At 44.0% G+C, this 20,319-nt stretch overlaps 1 protein-coding gene across 1 annotated transcript in view; it reads right to left on the bottom strand.

The window, feature by feature from the left end:
* Positions 1–4,338: 4,338 nt before the first annotated feature.
* The window catches only part of rtn4rl1b (reticulon 4 receptor-like 1b), a 142,862-nt gene continuing 126,881 nt past the window's right edge, over positions 4,339–20,319 (bottom strand). Inside the window, exons 2-3 of the mRNA XM_019874343.1 lie at positions 9,024–9,475; positions 4,339–7,541 (exon numbers count right to left, since the gene is read on the bottom strand). Coding sequence (XP_019729902.1) covers positions 6,654–7,541; positions 9,024–9,475 — 1,340 coding nt within the window. The 3' untranslated portion in view covers positions 4,339–6,653. The remainder of the gene's footprint in view (positions 7,542–9,023; positions 9,476–20,319) is intronic.

Here is a 20,319-nt window from a genome sequence, read left to right as displayed (position 1 = left end):
ATATATATATATATATAAGGCGCATCGGATTATAAAGTGTACCCTTGGCTTTTGAGAAAATTGAATTCTTTTAGGTGTGCCTTATAGTGCGGAAAATACGGTAATTGGATGGGTGAAGGCGGGTGGGCTACATGCACGTTATTGGGCTCTTTAGTGAAGCATGGACACCCGCAGGATTCATGGATTCCTCATCTGCTCTACACTGCCCTGATCATCTGAGTTGACAGTATTTGTGTTCAGAGTTGGTGGGTGTAAAAAATGGGACTGTAAAGCTCAAACCGGGTTGCTTTCCTTCAGATGTTTTGCAGTACACGTTCTAGGTGGGTCGGCATTGCTATATTTATCCAGACTCCAAACTTGGCATGAACGTGATAGGCAGTGATGTCGGTCACATCACTGACAACGTGCGGCACGCCAAGGAGGGAAATAAAGACAGGCAGCGTGGCAGTTTGGTGAAATCCAGTAATCAAAAGACAGCCAAGCGAATCCACGGAGTAACCGCCACACATCAATCATCGACGGGACGCACGCTGTGTTCACTGTGCTTGGAAAAGGCAAAATATAGGCAAATCCCGTTACAGAATTCTGAACAGCAAACCTCCAAAGGATGTTAGCGCTGCCATCAGGATGTGACAACCACTGGGCCCTATTTCAAGGTGTTCAAATCGACTCGCAGTTTGGCTGAGAAACTTCGGTGGCTTTTCTTGCAAAATGAATTTCAATTATTTGACGTGACTGAATGCAATCTTATACTCTAAGATTGTAGGGCAAGATAATAAACGGAAGAAACACTCAAAACGGAAAAACAAAACAAAACACTGAACCGTGAAGAGGGAAACCGTATTTTTCGCACTATTAGGCGCTTCGGAGTATAGGGTGCACCTTCAATGAATGGCCAAATTTGAAACTGTTTTCATACATCGGGCGCACTGCATTGTAAGGGACATAGAATAGAAGCTACAATAGTGGCTGAGGTTGCGTTATGCATCCACTAGATGGAGCTACGCTAAGGGAATAGAATACAGCACTTTCACAACTGCTGCAGGTGTATCAAAACGCTTTACAGAACATTTGAAATACTACATCCAAAAAAATCAGAATATGGATTCATTTCAAAGGCACATCGGATTATAAGGCGCACTGTCGTCTTTTGAAAAAATGGAATGCTTTTAGGTGCGCCGCCTTATAGTGCGGAAAATACGATGGTTCATGTGGAGCCATTTCTGTCGTGACTTTTCCCGATTGCTGTCCTCGAGTGCTCAGAAGAACTATTACGACAGCCCTGTTGAAAAACAACCTTAAGACACGGAGACTTGTGTTTCTCTGTTGTGATTAATTATTGTAGGACAGGGGTGTCAAACTCATCTTTGTCGAGGGGCCATTTTGGGAAACCATATAAATGTTTAATCACCTCCACATATTGAATACACAGCGCACAATAAATGGATGGGTAACGAGTTTTAAAATCAGAAGTCAAGAATAATGACTGTTATTGTGGATTACATATGACAATTTGAAATTTGGGTTCAGATTTTAGCAAGCATGATGGAACTTGACATGCTTCCATTTGCCTTCGCGGGACGCATAAAATGATGTGGCGGGCCAGATCTGGCCCCCGGGCCTTGCCTTTGACACCTGTGTTGTAGGATATCTTCCGAGATTATATTGCAGGATTCCAAGTACCCCTTTGCGACGTGACACATCAAATGTCATCCAAAGGGAGTACAAGAGAAACTTGAAAGTGGCGCTCCGCTGTCAGTCAGAAACACATCTTTGGCTCACGGCTAGCGTCTCGAGCTTCGCGAAGCAGTCTGGCGCCGCTGAGCAAAGCGGTGGAACGACTCAATTAACTATGACTATAACGTGACACAAGCGATGACATAAATAGCCCAGGAAGAAAAATTGAAAAATGCGCAGCAGTATGGAAGCAAATCTTCTCGTGGTGGCACATAAGAGCCCGCCCTTCTTGTGTCTGACAACAACAACAAGAGCGTGTACATTAAAAGCAGATGTATTGTCAGACGGACACATTCGCCGGTGACTCTCAGTCATTTTTCCCCGCGTAATCTGTCTGGTTTGGGGTGAGAGATCAGCGGATTAGCAAGGCTGTAATCCACGCAGGTGCTGTCGAGGCCTCGGGCTTTCATGTGAGTTTAATATGCGGCCACGGCTTGCTCGCTCAAAATGGAGCATGCCGCTGCTCTTCGGGGGATTCCACTTGCCGTAAATAGAAGTGTTTTTGTGGGGCAAGAGGCAATGTTAACTTTGTGATTAAGTTGGGAAAAGTCAGCGCAAAGCATTTTGTGTTTTGAAAATAAATAAAGAACTCAACTTGGCTATTAATCACCGTGTCACTCCGTCTTCCTTCCCGGTTCGCTCCCTTTCTCCCTTTCCATTTTTCTAATTGCCTGCTTTTAATTAAACACCACACAGCAGTGACAGTGAGTCAATTAAAAAGCAAATGGAAAGCGATAGTCCGAGCGGATGTTATTTTAGTGGGTCTGCCATAAAATGTAATGGACAATTTCATGATGTGCTTATAAAGGAAGCCTTCAACCACCGGTGCTAATATTTTAGCCAAAGATTACTTTTTTTTTTTTTAGTCTGTACTAACAATTTGCTGAAAAGAGTGTGCTCTTTCGGAAATGCCGCCAAAGCCCTGTCTAAATCGGTAAGCGGTACGGCAATTGGCGTCAAGGAAGGGTGGTGAAGTGATACATCTCGACTGAGAGCAAGGCTTTGAATGTTGTGGAGGAGCAAAATTTAGCTTGGCTTGGAATAGTCACGTGTTTGGAGCATCGTCACAGTTTCAACATGTTGTTATTTGCAATGAGAAACTCTGGGGGTGCCATCAATTTGTGTATTTGGGGTTAATGGGGGGAGGGTCAGGCCCTAGTTGCAGGCCACTACTGTATTTGCGATTACTTGATTACTGTATTGGCCCGAATATAAGACGGTGTTTTTTGCATTGAAATAAGACTGAAAAAGTGGGGGTCGTCTTATATTCGGGGTCTAGACATTATACCCATTCACGACGCTAGATGGCGCCAGATATCATTGAAGCGAATGCTGAACTTGACTCCCCAGGCCAAAGTGAACCCCTGCCACAAAGAATAAAAATAAAAATAGTGGTAGCACGAAGGAGAAAAATAAAAAATAGCGGTAAGAAGGAAAAGAGAAGAAAATAATAGAGATAACAGAAAATAGAGAAACGTAATGACAATCTGGAGAAAAGTGGGTTGAAGATCGGCCAGGTTAACCGGCAGCTGAGGAGAAGTTATGATGTAATTTACATTTCAAAAACCAGAAGCCATTCATTTACGCAGGTGATTGCACTTTAGATTTGAACGAGGCAAAATAACATGCTTTTTCTCTCAAATATATTGTTATAATCATATGTTTCAGATGTACTGTAATTATTTTCTGTATAAAAATTTATTTGGTGTTCAAAAAGTCTTTTTTCAAACTTGAGTCTTGAAAAAGAGGGGGTCGTCTTATAATCAGGGCCGTCTTATATTCGGGCCAATACGGTAATAATCTTCGGGTGTTTTATCCCATGGATGTCTGTGTGGCTGCGATTCTACGTCCTCCAGCAGTTCACAAGAGACGTCGCGTGTGCCGAGGAAGCCGGTGGAGTAGGTGAGCGGGAACGTCATGGAGCGAGCGGCTCTGTAATTAGGAAAATCACAGCTGCATTGACAGCGGGGAGCTGTTGTGTTTGCCACGCGGCAGAGTGAGGCGATCCAAACAAGTCAAAAGTGTCTTCGCTCAGGTTCCCTGCAGGGGACAACACTTTGTCGTCGGACTGAAATGTGCACGACAGACACATCGCTTTGTTTGAACATGAACAGACTTGATTGAAAGATTCAAAAGTGAGTACAGTCATCCCATCACGCTTTACTGGATGGCTGATTTTTTAAAAAAATCATACATGTAGTGATTATTTTTCCACACTGATTGTTGGGTTATTTACCGGTATTAATTTATTATGTTTTTGTTAAAATAAATAATTACTTGGGAAGAGGACTTTGGCAAAAAAAAAAAAAATCCCATATTAGCTCGCAATATCAATATTGAGGGGAGGAAAAAAAGGATTTTTCAAAATCGTTCAGGCCAAATATAAAGTAGGATGTGATATATATATAATATATAATATATAATTTTTTTTTATTTGTCCTACTTGAAAATAATCTTGACATTTCATTTCACAAATTTGTGTCTGTTTCCCCCTTTGTTTTAACTAGCATGATGGATGTTTGCGTGCGCGCTAACAAGTTTGTTAGCTACTCCCACACGTGAGCTCTCGCAAATAAATACAAATGCGTGCGGGCGCTCTCACTGCTTTCCCCGTTTATTGAACTGCTCGCTTATACATGAAGCCAGAAAACAGAGACTTCTTCAGCAACTTTGTCAAGGCTTATTGCATCAAAGACAACATCTGGCTGATATGTTGCGAGTTTGGTGGTTTTGTGCTGATGCTGAGAGTAGGAGGGTGTTCTCAATAATTTCAGGCATTTGCGCCGGTTCATCACGTGACAAAATTCTGTCTTTTAAAACGCAGAAACACGTAGAAGTGTAGAAAATATACTCGAGGCTTAGTCATGAAAACAAAATATTTTCCAAATAGCACTCGTGCTTTCAGGTTTTTAATCAAACTGCAGCATCTTTTTTGTTTCTTCACTCCGCTCAAGATGATGAACTTCCTTTGAGTTCCTCTTGTATTTGAGCAAAGACGTGTCAACACGATGCACAGGAGGATTCTATTTCTTGGCATACTGCGGCTGTATTTCCACGGGGGGGAGGCTTGAGTGCTAGCTAGAGCAAAAATATAGAGGGTAGAACCTGAAAAAAGATCCACATTTGTTGACAGACCAATTTCTTGTTCACCTGGGGAAAACAATATATGAATGGAGCGGCAATAAAACGAAAGCGACATTGATTTATCTCCGAGCAAGTCTATAAAACATCAGAGCATCAATAAACAGACTCGGGCTGCCACGGTGAGACATAAGAAGATATAGATTTTAATATCTTTAGAAATTTTTTTTCTGAGTCTTGGGATGAGGCCGCGCGGAACGCACTGGCAACATAATGAACGCACAGATGCAAAACAATAGAACGAGAGAGGACGCATGATGATAACTTTGTGCATTCACAAATGACGGTTCTGAAAATATAGCATGAAAAAAAAAAAATTGCTGGATAAAATCAAAATGGCTCCCGTTTTAAGGAGCCAAAACCCTGTTGTCATAATTGATGCCACTGATATATATATATATATATATATATATTTTTTTTCCTCATAGTTTGACAGGAAATGTAAGATATCAGCACGATAATCTGTTCCATTGTTACATCATCAATACAAATACCATCGTAGTCCATTAGAGGGAGGCACATTAGCTCCAGAAGTTGGCTGGCACATCACATACTTGTCCGTCAGTCAATGTGTGCTTCACAGAATTCCTTTAGGACCTCTGTTGCGATTGTCCTGGATCGCGATGGATCCCAGAATGAGGGGCAGAAGTCTTTCCCCGTTTGCCATGCTCCTTTTGAATGGTTCTTTTGTATTGGACTCAAATCACACAAGTCGGGTCAAATAGCACACACAGCCCACAAATTTTTTTTTTTTTTTTTTAGTTATTTATTTTTTCCTCCTCCCTCGAGTCTTGTATGTCAATGACAAGTGAGTCTGGATAAAATGTCTTCCTCAGTTTGCGATGAGCAGTCGGTTGGCGGGCTCAGTTCGACATCAGTTCACTGTGCAAACTGACAAAGCCCTGTTTGACTTTTCCTGCTGGCCCCGCTGCATGGGTTCATCGCTAAGTCCACGCTGTGTCTTGAAAAGTAAAAAAACAAACAAAAAAAAAAAGCACGACATACAGACACATTGGCGGCTTCGTCACCCGAAGACGGAACCAAGCGAATGGGTTATATCACATGGCAGTTCACGGCTTCCCGACACTATTAGCAGCTTCACATCCAGTCGGGCAGTGGCGAATGTGTGTATGTAAATGAGAAGGCAGCCTCATGTGTTGGGGGCTCGGGGGGGGTAATTGCTAGCTTACTGTGTGAAGTTGGTTGTAGCGATGTCTTGCTGTGAATAAGCTTATTTTCTGTCCCATGTATGGCCTTGACTCAACAGTGGCTATAAATTCCATTTTGTAACGGGAATATTTACATTCCTAGGTCTGTTCATGAACATTTTTTTTTCTGTTTTTGGACCCGCTGCTAGCAAGGAAGGAATTAGAGCGTGATAGAGGCCGTATACACAATCAGTCATCGACTCTCCGGTTTAATTGTATCGCACGATGGACAAGACCAAATTTATGACTTGCAGCGATTATATGCCCGCCTCTGCGTAATATTTGGTTATTGGAGGTCCAGAGCTGAAACAGAACAACAAAAAGACACATGAGCATGAAACCTGGCTTTAGTGGCAGTGCACGCTTGGTCTGCATGAACCTTTTGTCACTGGGATTCCCTGCAAGTCTTTCGGACGTTTTTATGCTTGTGCTCATCTGAATGGTTAAGGTTGCTATACAATACTGAGACAAAATCACACTCGCACAAAAAGACACCGGGGCCAGGAGCAATAAAGTGGGTTGAGGGCCGTCTTCTTTCCAGTAACCTTTGACCAGACCCGCCGTAGATCAGCGCAGAAAAATGTCAGCATTTGTTGTCGTCAAGGCAACCACAAGGGCGTAGACATATAATAAGGGGCGGGATAAGGTCGCCCGGTTGTTGGCTTGCTGAACCCCGCTTGGGGGTCGAACAGTGGTCCGCGGAACACACTTGTGCTTTCTTCTCGTGACGGTGCCGTCCGGGGACGTGTGATCGTGTTTTCCGCCATCGGAGAAGTCCGGAGAGGAATCCTCCTTGTCCGCCATGACCTCCTTCGTGTGGTGGACCTCGTTGTCGCCCTTCCCTTTGCTCCCGCGACTGCGGTTCTTCGCGCAGTTACGAGGACGGCCGGCCCTGGAGGGGTTCACCACGTTGCTCTGCCCCCCGGAGCCCGCCACTACGCCGCGATTCATGGACGGTGGGCTGACTGTGCCGGATAAGTTGTTGGTCTGGGCTCTGGATTCCGAATTTGGGGAACAGTTGGAGAAGTCCTCCTTGTGCAGTTCCTTCAGGTCTTTTCCAACCATGTCCATAGGCGCCTGGCAGCCTACAGAGGACGTTGAGCCTCTGAAACGTTTCAACCACTCCCAGAGCGTGAGGGCCTTGCAGTCACATGACCAGGGGTTGTCATTGAGACGCAGGTATTCTAGAGCGGGCAGCGTGTCCAGGCTGTTCCCTGACAGTTGCATGAGGGAGTTGTTGAACAGATAGAGGGTGGTGAGACGTTTGAGGTCATGGAACGCCAGGTGGTGAACCCACTCGATCTGATTTTGGTGCAGAAGGAGACGATCCAGGGCGTGAAGACCCCGAAAGGTGTTCTGGTTGAGTCTCCACAGGTGATTTCCGTGGAGGAACAGGTGGCTCAGATTGTGGAGGTCAGCGAATGTGTCGTCCTGCAGGAATTTCAGATGATTTTGCTGAGGAGACGAGATGACAAAGCAGTGTCGTTAATTTCACGATGGGTAAAATGGTACACTAAGCTTCCAAAAATCCACGGCGAAATGGACATGTACGTGTTTTCTACAGTCTGGGAATGTTTGCGAGGTCAGTGACATAGAATAAGAGACCGCAGTTGTCATATGTGGCCTTGTTCTTTCCAAATTGATTTGCTCGAAGTGAGGGGCTCAGTTATGTATGACAGAAAACAGGCTTTCCAAAAACCGCTCCTTCAAATTTACTTTGCCAGCATGGTCAAAGATGTTCTTTTTGAAGACTTAAGTGGGACCGAGCACACCCAAGATCCATTTGGTAAATAATTAAGAGGCGTTATCTTTCAGATTCTCACCATATGGGCATGTGCAACTGGTTGGGGGGGGAGCTTACGGTTGACCCGTTGCATGCCCCAATAAATCGGCTTTTGATCTTAACTCATGCAAAATGTAGAAAACTAATGAGCTGTGCCTGATGAATAGTAATGACTCGTAGATGGTCGGGGAGGAAAAAAAAAAAATCGGAGAAAACATCTTTTGCCTCGGCGCCCTAAAACACGAGTGGAAATGTTGTGCTGACTTGGTAAAATGCCGCCTCCTCGCTTCTGTTGCCTTGACCCTCGAGCAAGGAAGCCGAGGCACTGGCGATGAACCGATTATTTAGAGAGGCGAGCTATGTTTGAATCAATTAAAATGTTTCCAATGAACTCAAAGTGAATACAGTGAAACTCCTCTAAAACGAAACCTACATGGGCGAATATACCCCCTCGTGTGAAAAAAATCTTCATGCATTAACATCATTCCCACTTTCCTACCCCCCATACAACGAAAAAAAACCCTTTTGCGTTATACGAAATCTTTTTCTCTGCTCTTGCCTCGCACGAGATTCACTACAACGAATTCTAATCCAACAGCGACCTCTACTGCTTCATTCGGAAACTGCAACAGCAACCACCACACTGGTTTACACATGCGCAGTAGTCCAGGAAGTATTTGTTGTTAGTTTCAGAAGCAGCAAGAACGTTGCATTGCGAAAATGGCTACAAAACGGACCTTTGGAGGTCAAGGAGCTAAGACAAGAAGAGCACTGATGCTGGAAGAGAGGGTAAAAGTGATCAAAATGAAAGACATGATGTAAGTGAAAGTGAATGCTGATCTTAAATTTCGCAATTTCTTTCCCTTTTTTTCTTTCTACGCCGACTATATGAAGTGTCAAATAAGTGTATGCTCATACTTATGCACTATTGGAATAAAAATAAAGAGTACACATACATTTGTGTGTGCATGTACAAATACGTTTTTGTGTGTGTGTGTGTGTGTGTGTGTGTGTGTGTGTGTGTGTGTGTGTGTGTTTACATCTGAGATCAAATTTGCTACAGTGAAAAAACCCCTGTTGTGAAAAATTTCTTGCTGCAAACATGATTTCGTTGTAGAGGAGTTTCACTGTATGAGGAAAGATGTTGGAATTACCTGCAAGTGGAGATACTGCAGGCTCCTTAGTCCTTGGAAGATGTTATTGGGAAGCGAGCTGAGTCCGCAGCGGTACAGGTGGAGAGCGCTGAGCCGATTCAACCCGCGGAACGTGTCTTCAGCCAGCGAGCGCAGGTGGCGATTATCTCCCAAATCCAGCTCCTCCAGCAGCGCGAAGCCGTGGAAGGTCGATGGCTCGATGTATGTGATGTTGTTGGAGTATATCCAGAGGGTCACCGTGTTGGAACTGAAGTGACCTCTGAGAAGTCGGTGGATCTTGTTGTTCTGCAGGAAGATCCGTTCGCTGTCGGGCGGGATGCCTTCGGGAACCGTCAGGAAGTTGTGCGCTTGGCAGGAGACGGTGCTCGGCGCCGTGTAGCATATGCAGTGACGCGGGCAGGACCAGGAAAACTCCAGGCCGCAGAGAACCAGCAGGAACTCCAGCCCGCACCCTGCGTTGCACATTAAAAGACGCAAATTAGAGGCAGGCTTTCTTGTCGATGAAGTCGAAACTAAGCAGGAGACCAGAGGGAATGCTCCACAAATTTTCCGATCATTTCTACGCAAACATAAGTATTGTCCCCCGTTGCCCCACACAGCCCGAAGCCGCTGTGTTTACGCCCACAGCACCGAGGAGAACAAACAATAACGACCCCTCCAAGCGAGTCCCCGAGCAGCACAAATGATGCGATTTCATACAGCGAGTGCGCCACCTTCTGAGAATGATCCACGACGAGCCTTTTGCTCTCTCTTCCATTGGCGCGGCTCGTCAACGAGCCGACGTACGCCGCGATCGGTCCATTTGCCAGCGAAATTGGCCGTGGAGCGTTTATTTAAACGTGTTAAGAAGCTCCGAGGCACTTCTTGATCAACGACATGATTTGCCAGCTCCTGCGGGACGGGAGATGTGACTTAGCCACATTTCTCCGCGTCCTAAATGAGCCCGGCACATGGGCCGTTTGGCAAGCTGCGTCTGACAAACTCTTGGCTGCCTTCCACTCAGTTTATTATTCACCGTACAGAGGAGGTCTGATTCACTGCCTCTAATCGATACGCCCCCGTTGCCTTTTAAGTAACCCTATAATCCGGGGTCTTTTATGCCGGGGGCTCTTTGCCAAAGAGACAAGCATCATTTTTTCTGCGCGTTCTCACCGAGGCACAACAAAATGGTGACATTGAGCGTCGGATTTCACCGACCTTTTACAGTCATTCAGCACACTGTTGTGACACCTGAACGGGCGTATGCTCTCCTGGGTTTGGCTCCAATACGGGTTGCTAAACCCTGCCGGTGGGTAACACACCACATGCAGGTATTCTCCCTGCAACCGTTTTTCATGCTGTTGAGCACTGTCACAATGCGTCTCCGAAAAAATATTTTGACCTCTATCAAAACATGTTTTTTACCCACGATGCTTTTCTCCGTCAACTAGAAAGCAGTTTCTTCCTTCTTGTCATCTCTTTTCTACCTCAATCATTTTGCCATTTCTGTAGAGGCGTATCATGCTCGGCCTGGACTGACGCAGTAAATAGGTTTGCCTTGCTCTCGGGAAATAAAGCTTTGCTTTATTTATTCAACAAGAAACGTTTTTTTTTTTTTTGGTTCAGGTCCTGAGCTCGGCGTGGTAATTGAGATGGATCTTTCTCATCTTGGTCCGTTTAACAGTAAACAAACAGCAACGCAACACCAAAAACATGAGCGCAACATTTTAGTTTGACATTTTAGTTGTCATGACAGTCTCCTGACTCCACGACAACGATCTCACTCGCCTATCACTAATTCTATTTCTTGCATACAATTTCCATCAACGCTTTGCTTCATGCATTGTGTGTCCTCGGTGGAATTAAATTGATGGCCAAAATGGGGAAAATGATCCGAGCGGGCAGGAGAAAGACAGACAGGCAGGCAACGATAAGCCCCACGCAAAAGAAGTGTGAGGCGATGGCAATGTAGATGGTGCTTGAGATTGTGACACACTTCTGAGTCGCTGACGTGCACCTAAATTTACGTACGCGAATAAACCCCGCCCCCTTGCTCCGCAGGTTCTTCAGACTCTCCTGACAGACGCCTTGTATTTGCATGGCCTGCAAAAACATGGCACATGTACCGTATGTACACGAATAGGCGCTGGCCTGGAATGAATTGGATGCTGAAAACGAACATCGAATCTGAATTTTCGGATTCGAGTCAGAACGGGTCCTCGCGAATCGTCTTCAGCGAGGACTCTTTGGATGACCCTTGCATCTATGCAAATATTTGGCCAGCTATGAGCATGAAATTCAGCCGTTTTAAGCCGGATCTCATGGAACGTCTTTGCGACCTTGAACAAACCCTGGCGGGGGGAAAAAAAACCCACATTTGTTACGTGAGCACACACTAGCAAACCTTCGCCGCCCTGTGAGATTCCGCCTTAAGCAGTCAGTCAATAAAGCCCAGCGTGGCCTCTCATGCCATCCTAGCAAGAAACAAAATGGAGTTTTGCAAACCTGAAGGAAGCCAGCTCAGCGTTAGCTAGGATGAGGCTAGTACATCACAACGGGGACGGATTTAGAATGGGACTGAGGAGGAAAAAATAAAAAATAAACAGTGCGGGACATTAACATTAAGTTATGTAAAGTGAAAAGGACAACATTTCCATGGGGTTGTTGTTTTGACAGTGTTATGAGTGTTCAAAACATTAATCGAAAAGTAAATTTTGGCAGCTATTGTGAATTTTTCAGTTTGTCATTTTTTTATCAGTTGTTTCGTAGCACACTTAGCAGTACACAAAGAATCTCATTGTGTTACAAAATGGACGTGCAAGGTTATCGTTTGACAATACTACACAAGCCCCGAAAGAAGATTATTGTTTCTGGGTCACGTTAGCTAATTACAAGCCCTAACCCCGCCTTACTAACCAGAGATGATAGACGGTCTCAATTTGTTTTCACCCCGCGGAAGGTTGTTTTGGCCCCCTTTGACCACCTTAATCTTCAAGCTAACCTTTTTTTCCTGCGAGACTGAGCAATGGAAATAGATAAAGGAACCAAACGGGACGGATAAAGTCCCTTGATAGACAATGAGAAGCTATTGTGCCGAATGCAAATGCGACAAGGTTCACACAGGTTTGCCCTCATGAATAAACCATGCGCGCTAATAGGAGGGGGACTGCTGAGCTGCATGACTGTGGCACTCGCCAGACGGGACAAGAGCGTTTTTGTCTCCAAAGACCACGATTGGACCTCGCTGTATTTCCGCATTAAGATGATTGCAGAGAACAGGTCATGGCACGCCAATCAGAGTGTTTACAAATGTGCTGGGTGACATCTTAAGTAAAATGCGGGTTTATTGATCAAGTGTGTATGTGTGTGTGTGTGTGTGTGTGTGTGTGTGCATGCATATATATGAATGAACTTGTCGCTACTATAAATGTAACCTTTGCTTGAAAGATACAGTATGTCTCTCCAATAACAGAAAATTCGATACGTATCGCAATGTATTTTAAAGTGGAACGATTCGATTCCCTTCCACTCGATGCACTTGATTCCATGCATCTTTTCCATTTTTCCCCCCTACTTTTCTCCCCAATTCTTTTTTTTTTTCCTTACGCCCCGAATTAGCGTCCACGCTTGTCCAAGAAGCTACGTATTAGTTCCACCCAGTCTTGTATTTCTCCATGGTGGCTAAGCAAATGGCAAACATAACTTTTTCGTTGGCTTGTTTGGTATTTTATGGTCTCAAACTGTTTTCCCCATTTGAGGAAATTACGGTAAAAACAAACTCCCTAACACCGGTCCTTGCAATGCCACATATCAACCCTTTCATTTTCAATCATGATAACTTGATGAGCTGTCCGCTGTAGTCCGCGCTGTCCCGGAAAGGGTAAAAAAAAACAAAAAACCGAGGAGATTGTGGAAGTTTTGGCAACATCTACTGAATAGCAAGAAGACAATGGCCTCAGGGATCACATGGATATGTGTGTCAACATCATCCAACATGCATGAACACACTGTCGTCGATCCTTCCCACCGTTGTTGACACATAGCATCATCATGCACGAAGGCTTATGTAAAATTCCTGCTGGCGCGCCGAGTTAAGGCGGCAAGCTGTGCGCCGTCACTCCATTCTCCGGCGAGCTTGTTTACACGTAGCATGTTTGGATTTTGGTTTCCTGTGACGGACAAGCGCGGGCAGAATGCTAAAACAACTAGCGGGAATGACATCCGATGATGTTGTCGTGTGTGCGTGTGTGTCAATGGAGGAATTGATCGAGGGCAGAAGAAGCATCTTAACGGGCATTAGTAATGGGGCTTGTTCCCTTTGTGTCACCGCGCGTGATACGAGTCTCTTCGTGTCAAATTAACCGTCGCGGGCACAGACTCGAGTCGAGTTGGCAACTGACCCAGCGCCTCACATCAGCAGAAAGAGCATCAAGATAGAGAAGAGAGCGTAGTGGAGAGCTCGGGATGCGTCTGTCGGGGTCGTGCGTTTGATCGCCAACTCTTGTCTGTTCCAGGGTTCTTGTCGTTTTGGATTTTTTTTTCATGAGTTTTTACTCCATTTTAACTTGTTCTATTTATTTATTTATTTAAATCCATTTTTAGAGTTAATGAGTGTTTATTCGTATGTATGTTTTCCATAATGCTTTGTTTCATTCATTTTTATTAGCTTTCGTGTTAGTTTGTTCGTTTTTAATATTTGGAGTATTTTTAACATTTTTTTTAAATACAAGTTGTAGTTTCAGTTACTTTTCTTTCTTTTTTTTTTAAAGCATTTTTGTTTTTATTTTATTTCGTTGATGAAAATGGTTCTTTTTTTTTTTTTCCCATAAATTTTCATTATCAAATATTCACTTTCGTACCCTTGGTCTACTAGACATTGGAGCTGTGCAATATCATCAAGGAGAAATACCGACCCTCGACCTTAGTATTTTCATAAATATGCATTTAATTATTGTTGTTTTTTTTTTTTTATGAGGCTGGTGCCCAAAAGGGATACAGATGAGTTACCACTTTCTGCATTGTCTTCCTGTGTGTTTCTAGATTATTTTCAATTTTCAATTACGTATTGTTTTTTTTTTTGTTTTGTTTTTTTGGGGTCTTCTTGTTCTGTCTATGGCCAGGATTCAGAATTTGTCCTCTCACGTTCACAGCGTGCATGACGTCACGCTCATTTGCTAGGAGCTGAGTTTGAATGTAAACAAACAACTGCAGTTTGCAGCCGATAGTTTGTCCACTGGCGACGAACACACACATACTTGCCGTTTTAATGAGGACAAGTGGTACAAAATAGAAGGATATTTCATCTTGTCATTTCGTTCAGACCACAAACCACTAGAATGATAATTCCAAAAAATGGTAAACACAATTCTGGGTCCACCGTATTGACAGACGACTTCCATCAACATTTTATGAATTCTACTTTGTCCAATGCCAAATGATATTTAATAGAAGTTGATCAAAAAGCATTTGCATGATTATGAAAATACAGTGTGACCTGGCTTGAATTACATGACCGTATATGGGCATGGATTGCATCAAGGGGCTCCCGTGAGGACGTAGACCTGAAATTCGGTACCACCTTGTACACACGGAATGCACAATTCAACAGTGGTCATTTCGGCTCCTCGTGCCGTAACTTGCTTCCAACCCTGCATCATCTCATTTTACCGCGTCAAATTGGACCAAGAGGATAATAAGATGCGACATCGATGAGGTTTACATAGAAACCCGCTCTAAATATACGAGTTTATATAAATCCGCGCTCCCCAGCGGGGAAGGCTCTTCTCAGAATAAAACATCCTCTTCTGAGGTTTTCCAGTGTGAGTCGGTGATTGCATATTTATTCTAATTAAGTTGCACGCAACGCAAGAAAGGCAGCCATTTGCGCGTAGGGCTTCATAAACACTAATCATCATCTCGCATTGACATTTCCAAATGTTTATGATGATGTTAGGGGCGCTGATTGCCGCCATTAAGCATGAACACCCCCCCCCCCCCCCCCCCCCCCCCCCAATCGCATCACTTCAATACATTCGCGCGATGCCGAATTCGTCTGCCAAATGGCATCGATTTGGTCTCATTTGTCATTGGCAGGGCATAAAGCCGTGCTTGCTTTGCAGACTGCTCTTCCATGCGCAGGAGTTAGGAAAGGAAAAGGAAAGTGACTCTGCGGGACCAGAAAGAACATTCCAGAAAAGTAAAAATGCGTTTTTTGCTGCAGAGGCGTTGACGTAGCAAGTAACTGCCTTCAATTACACACGCGCCCGTCTATTGTTGTTGTCTGCTTTTGCCAGTGCTTTAACTGCCTCATTAGGATCCTTTTTCCTAATAACAAGTAAAAGACTCATTAAAAAAATGTCTCAGCTATGTCAAATAATGCCTCATTTTATATCTTTTTTTTGTGTTTGGTTGTTTTTGTGGTTGAGCTCCTCTGTGATTGTGTCAGCTTTGTGTGCAAATGATATGCTCAGAAACGCCGCATTAGAATCCTAATGGTGTTGTGCCGATTTACGGTTTAATCAGTTCCCGCGGTGGGACTTCACGGCCCCGCTCGCATTCACATCCGAGCGTGGCCGCGGATTTCTTGTCAGTCACTTGGCTCTCACTGAAAACCCACCAAGATGATGGCCCATATCAAAGCAATAATGCTCAAATGTCAATTGTATTCAGAAATTTCTTGTCTATTCGCTACCAGTCATGATTCAAAGTGATGGCTGAATTGCAAGGTTTCTGCCGGAATTTAGGATTGGAGGATTTCGCGTTGGATGATGACAACAGGGAAGGAAATGTTCATGTTCGGTCCGTACACAAGATAAACCATTTGTTGTGGAACGAAAGTAACTGGCCAAAGCCTCCAATCAGGTTCGCTGGTAAAATTCTGACATGCAACACCTGCCACCTGCATCAGATTTAGCTTTTATATATATTTACACACCGTATTTTCTGTATTCCGATGTGCCTTATGGATCAGTATTCTGATTTCTTAAACATAGTATTTTAAATGTTCTGTAAAGCCCTTGTTACAGGTGCATGCGGTTGTGAAGGCTCGATAGAAATAAGGCTGTATTGTATTGAATTCCCTTGAGGGTAGCTCCATCTAGTGGACACATAATGTAACTGCAACCACTATTGTAGCTTCTCCTTTATGCCCCTTATAAACGCGATGTGCCCTAAATATGAAAACAGTTTTAAAATAGATTATATAGATTAAATAGATTAATTGAAGGTGCGCCTTATACTCCGAAGTCTGGGTGAAGACAACCAAATATAATATATAAATAATACAACATACCAAACATTTTTGGGAAAAAAAAAGTACCCAATAGTTTTTCATTGAATATTCTTATGAAATTAAAATGCCTTCTTCCTAATAAATGCCTTATCCTCCATGCAGGCAAGTAAATACCCCCCCCCCCCCATTTGAAATTGTTAGTCGTATCAGCTGGCTTGTGATTGTTTCTTTTTCCAAGGAGAGATGGGTGATAAAATTAACTGTAACATTGTGCGTGGGCAAACAATAAGAGTCAGCTGAAGGTTGCAGCCACACAGATGAAGTATCCGATTTGTTCAAAGTGCTTATCTACAAACAAACACTAAACAAAGGCAAGCGTGATAAAACAAGAGGGATGCTTGAACGTAAAAAAAAAAAAAGATAAGAAGATTAGCGTTCGGGCAAGTGACGGCCCAATTTCTCAGAAAAGCAGCTAAAAATATGCACGGAACGATGGCGGGGTGCGTATGTGGATGAAGTTCGTTTGTTTCAAAGACGGAATTGAGGGAAGCGCGTTGCAGAGGTTTAATATGCACGCTGGAAATAATGCGGAACTTCATCGACCTCGAGTACTCGCGAATTCACCTGGTCACTTTGACAGACACACAGGAGCTTCTTTGCTCCTTCGGGCTCTCGAAGCGTTCGAACACGGACACTCACGCGCATGCCATTCAAATCCGAGGAAAGTCTCTGTCGAAGGGTTGAAGGCAATCACTTTCATTCATCACGGCAACAAACTGGAAAAAAACGATGCACGAAACATTGTGCGGCCTCGGCGCCGCGCTGGTGTGAGCGAGCTAATGGCTCCTTTCAACGAACATAAATCATCCAAAGCGTGCCTATAGTTGATATACTGTAGTGCCATTACCTTGATGGAAAGCATTCGAAATGCAATCGTCGCCAATTCAAAAGCCGACAAACAACTGCTGAGGGTTGTGTGCGATAACTCATAACCTTGACTCCACAAATGTGAAGTTCACGGCGGTGGCCGCAGTCGATCGCTAACCCAATGCCAACGCGGTAATGAAGTCATAGTTACAATAAATAATGAAACACACCCAAAATAGGAAGCGGTCACATGAAAACAAATCACTGCGACTCAGCACGTGGCCGCGCGAACGAGCTCATTGTGCACAATTTGTCAATCTCAAAACATTTTTGTTGGTGCCGTCGCAATCCGAGGACTGCTGGACTAGCATATCGTGCGGGCACGTATTTCTCCCGTTGGGAGACAAATATTTTTGGGCACTGTCTAGCTCAGGAATGGTCAACATTATAAAAAAAAGTATTCCTTTCTGTGCCTGATCAGTTTTACGTTCTAATAACACCATTCACCACTAGATGGCAGCCATCAGTTCGTTTCACTTCCTCCTGTTCATCTCCTTTAGAGAAGAAGAATGATGCTGTCAGTCCACGATTGACTGTGCGGCGATTTTAGTCGCTCGAGTTGATGGAGACGCTTTCAACACAGGTGCGGTCTGTTGTGTGGTTGCAGTCTATACACTGTGATCTTTCCTTTATGAGTCAGTGGACATGTGCTTACTTTGAGCACCGGATTTTAGTCCTGCCAGCATAGGTTGGATAAAGCAGTTGAGTGTTTATCTGTGCTAAGGTCAAATTGAAAGGTTTAAACATGAGAATGTCTCGCAGAGGGTTCACACTGGAGTCGCCAATGATTTTGCCAGGTTATCCAATTTCATTCCCAACCCTAGCCTTTGCATAAACTACATTTTGTGCCCCACAGTGAGCTCAAATGTCTTTGTAATGGCAGGCTGAGAAGTTTCAAGACAACCACACAACAGATGTCAGTTTTGTTTTATTCCAAATGTCGTCACCATGCAAAGAATATGAACTGTGTAGGTGCGGCCTTTGTTCAAGAACTCCATGTTCCTTCCCAGTGTCGCCCCCCCTCCCATTGCTTTTTAAGAAGTCCACAACCTCGAGGTGACTCAACGTGACACTCTTGAGCCTTGAACACAAGCGTTCAGATGGCATTCTCCGCGACAGTGAACGCCGTTAAAAGCCTTTTGCGGTTTAATATTTAGCACTGGCACGGTTGCACTTTAGGATCATCAGATCTCGGTAAAACGGGACCTGCTTGGGAAAAATAAAGTGGGGGGTGTTTCTACTTCAGTGCACCCCCCCAGACTCCCAATCCAATAGCTCATTGCCTTAAAACCAACAGTAAACCTTGCTGCAGCTGCTGCCTCCTTGCATATAAAAGGCACTAGATTCAAACAGATCAATTATTCATAGCAGGTGAGAGACGCTCACACACATGCACTGAGTTGCGACCGTCTCGAGCAATGGCTTCAAAGGGCCAAGAAGAAATAGGAAATCAAGCAGAAAAAGTGTTTACGTGAGGCAGCGGCTGTATGTGTTGTGACTCATTAGTTTGTGCCACGGGTGGAGGACCGGGGTACCAAGGGTGCGCTCGCTTGAGTTGAAAGATGGGTCGTGAGGGAGGTGGCAATGACACACAAAACCAGGAATCCCGCCTCAGTTCCACATCTTGGCGGTAGCGCTATTCGGTGGATTTTTTTTTTTTTTTTTTTTTTTTGCACGTAACTATTTTTTTTTTTAACTCTATTACTATTCTGCTACTCGTTTGTTTTAGGAGTAATTATACTCTTGAACACTGGATGGCGGCAAACTATTTTTGACACGCTATAAAGAATGACAACGGGAGTTATTTCATCTCAGCCTAGTTTTTGCTGAAGATTATTGAATGTCGAATCCTTTTCAATCCTGCTTTTTATGCCTACACATAGCCACGGCTGTAGGTTCATTTCATGATGTACATCTTGTTGCATGGTTGCAGATGTGGATTATGAGATGAGAAGTTTTAAATTAATAAACGACATAGAGGGATCGGTAAGCTTTTACCCTCTTTATAAAATATTTTTGTTATTCATTTACTTTTGCTCTCTCTTGAGGTATGATGTTTTTAAAGACCTTAAAAGGCACTAAAAATAGGGTATTTCTGAATTACGGATTTCACTTACAGCATTATGGTCTTAGGGATTTATAAGATAAGATAAGATAACCTTTATTTGTCCCACACTGGGGAAATTTGCAGTCTACAGCAGCAAAATTGGGGTGGGGGGGGTAGAAAAGAAAAAAACACAACAAAAAAAACAGTGTTGCATGCACAAAAATAAATGTTTCAGAAAAAGAACTGTACACAGTATAAAATGCAATATAAATATAAGATATAGATATAAGCATATATGCAACTGCATATATGCAGCATAAGGTGGCTGTGCTATTTACAATGGTTACAGGTTTTCACGTATGTTTATTCAGCAGCCTGACAGCAGTCGGTAGGAACGAGTGACGGTATCTCTCCTTCTTGCAGCGCGGGTGTAACAGTCTCTGGCTGAAGGAGCTACCCAGTGCTGTCAGGGCGGGCTGGAGGGGCTGGGAGGGACTGTCCATCAGAGCTTTTAGCTTAGCTAACATCCTCCTGTTGCCCACCTCCTTCAGAGTGTCCAGGGAGCAGCCCAGGACAGAACTGGCCCTCCTGACCAGTCGCTCCAGTCTCTTTCTGTCTTGGGCCGAGATGCTGCCTGACCAGCAGACAATGCCATAATGGATGGCCGAAGCCACCACCGAGTTATAGAAGGTCTTAAGGAGTGACCCCTGAACCCCAAAAGACCTCAGTTTCCTGAGTAGGAAGATGCGGCTCTGTCCCTTCCTGATCAGGGCGTCCGTGTTGGTAGACCAGTCAAGTTTATTGTTGAGAAGAACAACAACGTGTTATGGTCTACAACGTCGACCCCGCGATGGATTAGACACAAGTAGATACTACCGTATTGGCCCGAATATAAGACGGTGTTTTTGCATTGAAATAAGACTGAAAAAGTGGATGTCGTCTTATATTCGGGGTCTAGACATTATACCCATTCACGACGCTAGATGGCGCCAGATATCATTGAAGTGAATGCTGAATTTGACTCCCCAGGCCAAAGTGAACCCCTGTCACGAAGAATAAAAATAAAAATAGCGGTAGCACGAAGAAGAAAAATGAAAAAATAGCAATAAGAA

This window comes from Hippocampus comes, unplaced genomic scaffold (genome assembly GCF_001891065.2).
Source record: "Hippocampus comes isolate QL1 unplaced genomic scaffold, H_comes_QL1_v1.1 scaffold125, whole genome shotgun sequence".
Lineage (NCBI taxonomy): Eukaryota > Metazoa > Chordata > Actinopteri > Syngnathiformes > Syngnathidae > Hippocampus > Hippocampus comes.
This window is presented reverse-complemented; position numbering and strand designations above follow the sequence as displayed.